This window comes from Mus pahari, chromosome 5 (assembly GCF_900095145.1).
Source record: "Mus pahari chromosome 5, PAHARI_EIJ_v1.1, whole genome shotgun sequence".
In the NCBI taxonomy this organism is placed as follows: domain Eukaryota; kingdom Metazoa; phylum Chordata; class Mammalia; order Rodentia; family Muridae; genus Mus; species Mus pahari.
The window spans coordinates 53,763,833-53,774,749 of NC_034594.1; the positions used below are offsets into that span (position 1 = coordinate 53,763,833).

General features: G+C 44.8%; 1 protein-coding gene across 1 annotated transcript; it reads right to left on the reverse strand.

Annotated features, from left to right (window-relative positions):
- Positions 1 to 3,162: 3,162 nt before the first annotated feature.
- On the reverse strand, positions 3,163 to 9,330 carry Resp18 (regulated endocrine specific protein 18). The gene is made up of 6 exons (XM_021199042.1): positions 9,118 to 9,330; positions 6,546 to 6,650; positions 5,357 to 5,489; positions 5,122 to 5,164; positions 4,911 to 5,000; positions 3,163 to 3,327 (listed from the first exon to the last, which is right to left on the reverse strand). Exons 1-6 carry the CDS (start codon positions 9,221 to 9,223, stop codon positions 3,277 to 3,279), a joined length of 528 nt encoding a protein of 175 aa, XP_021054701.1. The 5' UTR covers positions 9,224 to 9,330; the 3' UTR covers positions 3,163 to 3,276.
- Positions 9,331 to 10,917: the final 1,587 nt, after the last annotated feature.

The following is a 10,917-nucleotide window of genomic DNA, read 5'->3' on the forward strand; positions in this document are numbered from 1 at the left end:
TCACTCTGCAGACCAGGCTGGCCTCGAACTCAGAAATCCACCTGCCTCTGCCTCCTGAGTGCTGGGATTAAAGGCATGCGCCACCACGCCCGGCTCTGTTTTTTTTGTTTTTGTTTTTGTTTTTTTTTCAAGACAGGGTTTCTCTGTGTAGCCCTGGCTGTCTTGGAACTCACTCTGTAGACCAGGCTGACCTCAGACTTAGAAATCTGAGTACTGGGATTAAAGGCAGGAGACACCATCTCCTGGCTGAATATAATTATGTTCTTAATTCTTTTTAACTTAGCATAGATACCCAAAGTCACCCTTCTTCCATTTTTCACATTGTCACATAGAACGGAAAGCAGGTAATTATTTTCTGTGGACTCCTTCTCATCTTGATTTGTCTCAAGGTTGATCCCCCTGCATGGCCCCTGTGTGCAACACACATGTTTTTGGCATTCCCCTCTGTAAAGTAGATATTATACTTGATGTGCCAATTTGGTTGAATCTTTTAAATGTAAACAGAATATTGCTTTATTCCAGGAGATTCACAATGCCTGACTATGCTATTACATAGGGATGCTAAAACCGATCACTAGTCTAAAGCAGAGCCAGCCCCATCTTTCCTAATCTGATGAGCATGAACAAGAAACTTGTGGGATCAACCATCCACTTTCCATCTAGATTCATAGTTCTCCTCCTCCTCCTCCTCCTCCTCCTCCTCCTCCTCCTCCTCTCTGTGTATGCTTGGGATGAAACGCAGTAGCTCTGACATGCTGGACAAGTTCTGTACCATTGAGCTACATCTCAAGTGCCCAGTGGTGATTATTAATGAAAATATTTCATTCCAGTTTGCAGACTGTGTTTTCTTTTCTTTTCTTTTCTTTTTTCTTTTTGGACATTTATCAGCATTTGGTCATTACCCTGAAATACGATGCAAACCGGAAGTAGAATGCATTCTTCACTTTTGCTCTTTACCTACTTGCAGACTCAGGAGTAGTTGAAGTAGTTACCTCAATAGTGGCTAATGAGTTTTCCTAGTGTATTCTTGTGGCTTTTCTTTTTTTGAACATTACTATTCAATGTGCATTGTTCAGTCACAATAATTACTCATTTTGATATTTAAATTATCCCCAAACAAGCCAGTGATTGGTCCTTGAATCAGATTCCAATGAACTTTTGAAACACTCTATCAATCACTAAACCCTCCTTTGATTTTGTCACTCTGAAATGTACCAGGCTTTTCTTTTTCATTCTCTCTGCAATATGGAAATAGCCATTGATCTACAGGGCTGTGGTGGCTTTTAGTAAGAGCTGATTTTAGAGGTCGGGATCTGGATGCTAGGGGTGACAATGGCAACTGACGGCACTGACTCTAGAACAGAGCCAGGATATTAAGATCACACACACACACACACACACACACACACACACACAAATACATACATGATTATACACACATGAACATATACATACAAATGTTCACACACACATGTGCACACTCCAGCCAATGTTTAATCATGCTTTACTGAGTTCTCCACACTTGCAGTTCTTTATTGTCCTGCTGGAAACTTGGGTTCTGATGACATTAATATAACCACTTGTATGTTTGATATACACCTAACAATGTACATAGAATAACACAAATATTACTCTACTAATAAAACAGTGAAGGCCTGCAGAGATAGGTCAGTGGTTAAGAGCACCTGCTGCACTTGTGAAGAACATAGGTTCAGTTCCCAGCACCCATGAAGAGATTTATAACTATCTGTACTACCTTCTTCTGACCTCTTCCAGTACCATGCATGCATGTGGTGCACATACATACATGCAGGCAAAACATGCATACACATAAAATAATAAAGCAATGGATACATGTTTTGAGATAGAATCTTACTGTGTAGCTTTGGCTGGCATAAAACTGCATGCAGATTGGCCTGGAACTCGAGATCTTCCTGCCTCTGCTTCCCATGTGCTGGAATTAAAATGTGCACCACTGTACACACTTGCCCTAAATTTTGCCTTTAAATATAATTTCCAAGGATATATCATCAAAATGCTGTGTCTTAGGATTGCTTCAAACATCTCTTTTGTTTGTGTTCGTGCAGTTATAATTGACAATTTGATATATAATTGGGGCTTTTGTTTCAGTTTATTTTTAGTTTCAGGGCAGTGCCTTATATTCTTTATATAATTTTATTTGAACCTTTTGCAAGACAATGTAATTGCCGGACATCTATACTCTCTCTCTGCTCCCCACCATTCACTGTGTTCCATTTGTTTCCCCCTTTAAAGCTGATACATTGTTAAATATCATGGAAAAACATGCAAAACAAAAGGAAACATTTTAAGTTTTCATGAACAACCAGGCAATGCAGTTCTAAAAGTAAATGCTCAGAATGCTGACTGAGCACCAGACACTGCCTTTCCCCAAAGCTAACTATTATCACTCACTACCAGCATTGCACTTAGGAGGCAGAGACAAGCAGATCTCTGAGTTCAAGACCAGTCTTGTCTACAGAGTGAGTTCCAGGACAATCAAGGCCACATGGAAAAATCCTGTCTCAAAAAAAAGGGGGGGGGACACTGACATCTGGCATCCTCAAGAATGCTGTGAATATGCTTCAGAGTTGTCCACAAGGATGGAGGGATCGCATATTTTACCACTAAACTAACTGAAGTCCTCAGAAGCACTGTGAAGATGATAAAATCCCAGGTCCTTCCAGACTGTCTGAATCACAGAAAGGCACACTATGTGCATTTCCAGGCAAGAAGCAGAGAAGCCCATGGCTTGGGATGGGAAGGTGTCAGTGGAGACAGGAACTATGGACTTGCAGTGATTGGGTGATGAAGATGTGGTCCAGGAGCTAAGGGAGCCCACTGTGTTTGCTCTCTTCAGACACCTGAAAGAATCTATACCCTCCCAGACTTCATGGGTTTTGAGATTCTTAAATACATTCACAGAGGAACCAGATACAGTCTCAGGAGCTTGGCTCAATGGTACTCATGACAGCTGTGGTCACCTCTCACACTCTCTATTTCAGAAAAAGTGGGGGAGGCAGACACTAGCCTTTGACCAAATATTCAGAGCTTGGTCAAAGCTTTCTTTGTCCCTTTCTCCCTTGGGAACATCTGGTTAATTCACGTTCCATGCGCCCTCCCTCAAGACAAAATCACAGAAAGTGTTTGCAGGAAAATCAACTTTAATTATTTATATTTGGGTTATGCAAGAATTGCCCCTTGGATTGAAGGGCATTGAGGAGGTTCCGGGAGAAAGGCATCTTATGCAACGAGATCTCAGTCGGCAACAAGGTTGAGGCCCACAGTGGGGAATGGCCCAAAGAAACCCTAAAAGAAGAAACCAAGGACTTGAAGTCAGGCTGCAGATACATTGTGCCTCCTTACCTGCTCTCCTTCTTCAAATAAGTAATAATTGCTTGATCCGAATAAGCCTTCCCCATGGTGACTCAGCCCAAGGGTTGTTAGCCTAAGCCCCTGCCTCCCCCACACACGCCCCACCCCTGCCCTGTGATTTTCCATTATACTGAGGGCTGGAAAAGAATGGCAGAACTTCATTCATGTTCCTGGAAGCTCTACAACAACCAGTTCCACACAGGTGGGTCTCTGTCACTTATCTCATATTGTGTTACCCCAGCAACTAATCCAGGTTTAGAGACTCTAGCTGCCATGCTGCAGAAATGGGAGCCTGTTTTCCTGGAAAGTATCAAGGGCTGGGACCCACTTCTCACAGGCTGTCTTTAGATGGAAGGTGTGTGTACAGAAAGCAGGAAGGGACAATTATCAGTTCCTTTGCTACTGCCCAAATCCAAGCCTTTCCCACCTCCCTGGACCAAAATGGCCCTTCTCTCACATCTCCTTCGTTTTCATTCTTTCTCTTCTTACTTCCTATTTACCTAACACTATTGTAGTGTTTTTGTTTTGTTTTGTTTTGTTTTTTGTTTTTTAATGGGGGGTAGGGCTTTGCTCTGTAGCCTTGAACTTAGAATTTTGAGACTTCGGCCTCCTGAGTACTAGGACCACAGATATGTCCCACCATGCCTCACATCTAGGATGGCCTTTTGAAAACTAAATGTCCCGTCAGGACATTCTCTTCCTCAAAATATTCCAGTAGCTCCCCATCAGCCTTGGAATAAAGTGTAACGCTTGCTCTGTGAGCCCCTCTACGGGATTCCTTCTCTCTGATTGGCTGTCACTAGATGCTCTCTGCTCCTCTGGAGGGCCAGGGCATTCTTGCCTCCGGGCATTTGTGGTTACAGTGCCCTTCCTTTGTGATTTCTTCTGACTGTCACTCTCTTGTCATTCCTGTCTTAGCTCTAAACAAGCCTTTTCATTATTGATAAGTCTGATGTTGGGAACAGGCCTCGAGAGAGGGCGCGAATCGCACAGGGGAAGCTGGAGGCTGGGAGGCCTGGGTCTAGCAGCACAGACAGACACAGCATGGTAGGTTGAGGAAGTTGTGTAACCAGCCCATGCCCCAAATTTTCATCTGTAAAGATATTAGACATGGTGATTTCTAGTCTGGAATCCAAGGAGATGAGCCTGCCCCGGTCCATACAGCAAAGCAAGGCGGATGGGGTTGAAGTCTCTGTACCCTGCCTTCACCATGTACAGGGGTTCCTCACGTCTAAACTGACAATGTTCCCTTCTTAGTTCCTGTTTTAAGTCTCATGCACGATCTTGCAGCCTTTGCCCTCCTTAGGAGCTTTCTGGGGTGTCACGGCCCAGCCCTCCTCTCTCATCTGGGTGTCTAGATAGTAGTTTAGAAAAAAAAGGGACGACCCTTTGGGTACAAGAGTTTATTTGTTTCACCCCAACACCCATTCCCTTTTTTGTACCTGTTCCCCCTTCCCCCACCCCATTTAAACATGCCCTTTTGGTTTTAGTCTCCTTGGGCAAATTGAGTCACTCACCTTGGTAGGATGGGTGGCCTCTTGTTTGGTGGCCTTTGGGATTACTTTGGTGGTAAAGCATCGGTCCCTGTTCACCTTGACTGCTGGACTCTAATGGGAGAGAGGAATCAGGAGTAAGGAAGGGGGCAGGAAGGATGAGATGGTCTTACCAGGAAATCCAAAGGAAACAAAGTCCAGGCTTTGCAATTTGGGGGAAGATAAATGGTCTCACCTTTTGGGGAGATAAGAGTCGAAGTTTCTCCTCTTGCTTGCCCCTAGAAAAGTCAGGGATGACAGGAGGAGCCTAGGCTTGCTAACCCCTACCCCCCCCCCCCGTTCCAAGTACAATTATTATGCCCCATGGAACTGTTCCCCTAGAGGTGACCGCTGGAGCTCAGTACTTCTGGTAACTTCTACGTACAGTTCTAGTACCCTACACAGCAGAGGCCTACCACAGGTTTTCATACCTCACCCCAGTGTTTGCGGTGGGGGAAACTGCCTTCACATCCTTCCGACATGGATACTGGGGGTGGAGTCTGCTGAGGTGCTCCACCTTTTTAGTCATTAACTCATAGGCTATGTCATCTGTCCAGAACATGCCTGTAAGGTGAAAGGATGGATTGAATGGGGGCCAGAGTGACCTCTCTCTCAAGTATATGTAAAACTGATATTTTCCCTTGACTTTTCATTTCATTCTATATATCATTATCAATATCATTGTGTCTGTGTAATATGCATGTCTGTGTTTGTATGTGTGTGTGCGTGCATGTGTGTGTGTGTGTGTCTGTACATGTGCACATGATTGTTGGAGATCAGAGTAACATTTATGCCTTTATAAGGGGTCTGAAAATCGGAACCAGTTCATCTGCTCAGTGGCAAGTGCCTTTACCCACCGAGCTATCCCATTGGTTCTTCACCTTGTGTTTTGAAATAGGGTCCCTCACTGAATTGATTAATCTGGACTAATAATTGTCCAGGGGTACCCATCTCTACCCTCCCTGCCACCCATACCCCCACATTGCACTGGTTTCACCAGCACACACCACTGCTCCTGTTCTGTGTGGTTGACTTGGATTAAAACTCAGGACCTCACAATTGGATGGCAAACACTTTCCAGCTGAGCCACCTCCCCAGACCTAAGATTTAATATTTCTGACAGATTCCCTGCTGATGACACCCATGCTGCTGGTCTAGAATGCACCTTGATACTTACAGATCTAAGGAATCGCCTACTTCTTAAAGTATTGGGTATGGTAATATGGATTCAAGGTAGATTTCTTCTCCTACCTACATGCATGTGAACCTCTATGGAAGGGTCAGCCTTCTATCAATAATGGATTCCCAACTCCCTTCCATTTCTCTCTTCTACTTCACAGTTTCCCTGCTTCCTGCAGCTGGTCTCTTGGCTGAGCACTTAAGGAATCCCAGTTGTGGGGAAAAAAAAAACAACAAACCTCAATCTGTGATAGAGGTTGGGACCAGTGTCAAGGACCCGTGTGATGTTTGTTCTCTTTCCAGGCATTCGGCAGCCTCTTCTCCCCCTTTCCACTAAGGTGATAAAGAAACTAGAGGCATCCAACAACAGAAATCTTATTCCCTGGCCAATAGTCTTTTACCCCAACATCTGACCACCTCTGTTCTGCAGCTTTTGCTTACCTTCGGGTACAATCTGGTGGAATATAAGTTGTAAGTACTGGAAGACTGAAGCAATAAGTCCTTGGAATGTCCAGAGCTGTTCCGATCCCACTTGGCCCTGACCATCTAAGGGCAAAACAGTGTGCTTTCAGCAAGCACCTCGGTCAGATTCACTTCAAATCCCAGCTAAAGAGAAGCCAATCTCCCCGCCCCATTGTTAACACAGAGACGGGTCCTTTCCCCCTTTTCCAGCCCCCCTCTCTCCTTCATCACCCCTGGCCCCTGAACTCTGTTTACTTTTCTTATTGTTGCTTGAGATGGGACCTTTCTAAAATAGTTGTAGATGTCCTAGAACTCACTCTGTAGACCAGCTGGGCTCTAATTCTCAGAGATCTGTCTGTCTCTGCCTCCAAGTGCTGGGATTTATGGTGAGTACCAGCGCACTTGGCTTTCATTCACTCTTGGTATCCGTATCTAGCCAAGAATCAAGCACACAGGCAAAAGTATCGTATGAAGGAGCAGGTGGAAAGAATCCTGGGAGCTGCCTACATGTGATGGACAGGCAGAATATGAAGAAGTGGATGAGATGCTCCTTGAGGAAAACTTGGAAGGCATGAGGGATTATGGAAAAAATGTGAATCCTTAGAGAGAGAAAGTACTAGCTCCCAAGGTGTCTTCAAGAAGTTGGGTCTTGGGGCTGGTGAGATGGCTCAGTGGGTAAGAGCACCTGACTGCTCTTCCGAAGGTCCAGAGTTCAAATCCCAGCAACCACATGGTGGCTCACAACCATCCGTAACAAGATCTGACGCCCTCTTCTGGAGTGTCTGAAGACAGCTACAGTGTACTTACATATAATAAATAAATAAATCTTTAAAAAAAAAAAAAAGAAGTTGGGTCTCAGCCTACCCTCCATCCCAAATCTGAAGATGTTCAAGACCCTAATACAACATATTATTTGTATGTTACTTATAAATATCCTCCTGCCACTTTATTTTCAATTGCATTTAGCATGTGTGTGTGTGCACACTCATACATGTGAACACATGCACACAAAAATATAAGCNACAGCATGAGTCTGGAGATCTGAGGACAACATCCATAGTCAATTCTCTCCTTCTTCTGCGTGAATCCTAAGGATTCAACTCAAGGATGTCAAGCTTGGTGGCAAATGTATTTTTCTACTGAGTCCTCCTGCCAGTCTCTTCCTGTATATTTTAAACAACCTCCCAATTATTTATAATAGCTAATATATAAAATAAATAGCTGTTTTATGCATTGCTTAGAGAATAATGATGGTGCATGTGTCTGCATCCAATCCTAGTTGGTAGAATTGAGGACGCATAGTTTCATGATGAAGAACATGGGAGCGGGGAAGACTGACTGTATCCCTTGTGTAAAGTCTGAAGGTTGGGATTTTTTCCCCTGAAACACAATTTGCTCAGCTGTGAGAGAAGAGCAGGGATGTGGGATAAAGAAAAAAATCTCCCTGTTCCAGTTCAGTTAATTAAAAAACCAACAACAATAATAAAAAACTCTGAGTCTTGCTATGTATCTCAGGCTGGCCTTAAATCATAGGTCTTCTAAGAATGGGCAATTCTCTCCCTCACTCCATTCAGATAGATTTCCAAATACAGTTTCCTGGCCCTAGAAAGAAGTAGAGGTTCTAGCGTCCTGGTGAAAAAGAGAACTTCCAGAGAAGAGCCGGTGTTCAGTCTGAGAGGGTGTCTGAGTGGTAATGTTAAGAGTTGGGAAAACAGGATCCAAAGCATGGGCTGGAGCTGTCCGTGGTGCTGATCGCCAGAAGCAGTCATTGTGGGCGGTAATGACAGACCTTGGTACCTGCACTTCCCACCCCTATTCTACTCCGTCCCCACCCTGCCTCAGTTCTCCCCTTGTTTGACACCAGATCTCCACCCACGGTGTTTTGAGAATCCTCTGCACTGGCTTCCAAACCCAAGAATCCCGCAGGGAGTCTGGGCGTCAGACTAGGACTTTGTGCAGTGGTCTGCGCAGGTATTCTGAGGCTGCGCAGTCTGTCCCCGACTGTTACGAAGTGAGTGCGCGCCAGGTCCATCCAGGATGGCGCAGATCAGAATAGGAGGAAGTAGAATGGTCTCCCTTCAACCTGTTTCACCCCAATCTAGCTTCCCCCACTTCATGAAACCGGGTCCAGCCCCTGGATTCTGCGGGTTTATGGCTGAGCCTTGATTCTGTCTCTCAGCCCCACCCACCTACTCCGTTGATCAGATAACCAAATACAAGCACTCCTGGGTCTCCACTTAGTCTTGGTTATCTTTTTCCTGACCCCCCCCGAAACGTCTGTTGTGTACCCCAGCCACCCTTGGCTCATCTGTCTTCCCTACTCTTTCCCTAAGCCCCAACCTTTCCCAGGTCCGTTCCTTCTGTGTCTAGACCCTCAACACCAAATGTCAAGACTGTGTCTGTCCTGCTGAAACCCTCTGCGTTTCTCTCTTGTCATCCTAAACGGTTTTCCTCCTGAGTCTTTTAGCCTTGAAGGCCAGAACCTCTGTTCTCAGAATTGCTCTCTGACCTTGTCCGCACTCCCCGCCCCCACCCCAAGTTTTCTCCTGACCGTGGGCATTTATGTCGCTGCAGCTGCCTGGACGACTGTAAAGCAGAAGGAAGCAGACCAGTAGCTGAAGACCCCCGGAGCCCGCGGGCTTTAACGAACTCTGCATCTTGGCTGGATCCAAGCGCAGGGTTCCTCGAGCTAGGTCGAAGTGGAAGTAGCAACAACAGCCAGGGGGGCTGTGCCAGGATGTCACTTTTCACCCGCTAGCGCTAGCGACGCGACAAGAGATCTGCAGAGCCCTCCTCTGCAAATCGGCCAATCACAAGAGGGCTTTGCCTCTGCAGCCGCTTACCCAAGTTAGCCATCCCCTTTGGCCTCTCCATTCGACCTTTTGGAATTTCTGCCCCCACCCTCTACACACTTTTCCAGGTAAACCTCCATTCTCAATCGCCAAGGAGGGAGAAACTGAGATGGGGGTGGAAATGGAACCAACTTCATGGCTTTGGTTGTGATATTTAAATATGAACTGCGAGGGAAGAGTGAGCACTCAGCCTGATGACTGGTTATTGCCTTCGACCTCGTTTTCTCTTCATCCATTTAAAGTCTTTTAGCAACCATATGGGTTCAACCTGCAAAACATTGAATGTCCATCCTTATTTTCCCACAGCCATTGTGGTTGCCCTAATCCTAACCACCATGCACTTTAAAATAGATCTATTTTGATAACTAGGTACCTGGAACAGTGCCACTTGTCCCGTGCCAGGTTTCTAAGCTCCAGTGTTAAATTTTGTTGTAAAGTGGATGGTTTTTTGTTGTTGTTGTTGATGATGGTGATGATGATGCGTTGTGGAGTCTCTGGATTCCATTATCTTTCTTTAGTGTTTACTGCTCAGGGTCTTGAGACTCAGTGAGAGGTGTTTAGAAGACCCTCTAATTTTGTGGGTTCTGGCTCCAGGCTTTGCCTCCCTAGAACCGTGGCAGCTGTCAAAATCTTTGCTCATATACCTGGCTTTTCCTTTAGGTTCTTGGAAATCTCACCCCTGTGCAAGTGCTATTTAGAAGATAGCTGAGAATTTGGGGGAGATTTGCATTCAGATTTCAGGTTCTCTCTCTGTAGACCACTCATTACCCAGAATTCCTCTTCAATTTTTTGCTGCCTTGGCACTTAAATACTTGCAACTCTGCTTACCAGTCTGTTCCACCATTACTTTCTGCCAGAGTCTGTCAGTGCTGAAGGGAACAGTGAACTGTGTGCAGTGTCATGGGGGGAAATGCCCATTGAATGTGGAACTCACCTGGTGGAGCATTTACTCATCAAGGATTATGATCCCAATCACTTTTCTTCCTTTTGTTTGGACTCTGTGTCTTCACAGTTTCATATATATGTTTCAAATATATATTCCAGACAAAAGACAAATGAAATATATAATTTATTAACAGGACTGTCTGTCACAAGGTGTTTTCCCACATCAGGATCTGAAAGTTTGTTTTGTTGTTACCAATCATATGCTAAACATTTTATTTTTAAATTATTTCTAGAAGTAATTTGAGTGGTGTTATAAAACAATGAATTGGCATATACCACCCAGGAGGGAAACTGTTAAGACTCAGGGAATCATAAAGGGAGGCTTGTTAAGACTCAGAGAGATTTCTTTTCTTTTCTTTTTTCTTTTCTTTTCCTTTCTTTTTTTCCTTCCTTCCTTCCTTTCTTTTTTTTCCAAGAAAGAGTCTTTCAGCCAAGGGATATCTAGTAAACTCACTCTGTAGATCATGCTGGCTTTGAACTCAGAAATCTGTCTGCCTCCTCTGCCTCTGCCTCTGCCTCTGCCTCTGCCTCTGCCTCTGCCTCTGCCTCTGCCT

Coding starts and splice junctions, on each gene's coding strand:
- Resp18 (XM_021199042.1), bottom strand. CDS start 9,223: ATGCAGAGTTCGTTAAAGCCCGCGGGCTCCGGGGGTCTTCAGCTACTG. Junction 6,651..9,117: donor CAGCGACATAAATGCCCACG/GTCAGGAGAAAA, acceptor TTTTGCCCTTAG/ATGGTCAGGGCCAAGTGGGA. Junction 3,328..4,910: donor AGGCCACCCATCCTACCAAG/GTGAGTGACTCA, acceptor TTCTTCTTTTAG/GGTTTCTTTGGGCCATTCCC.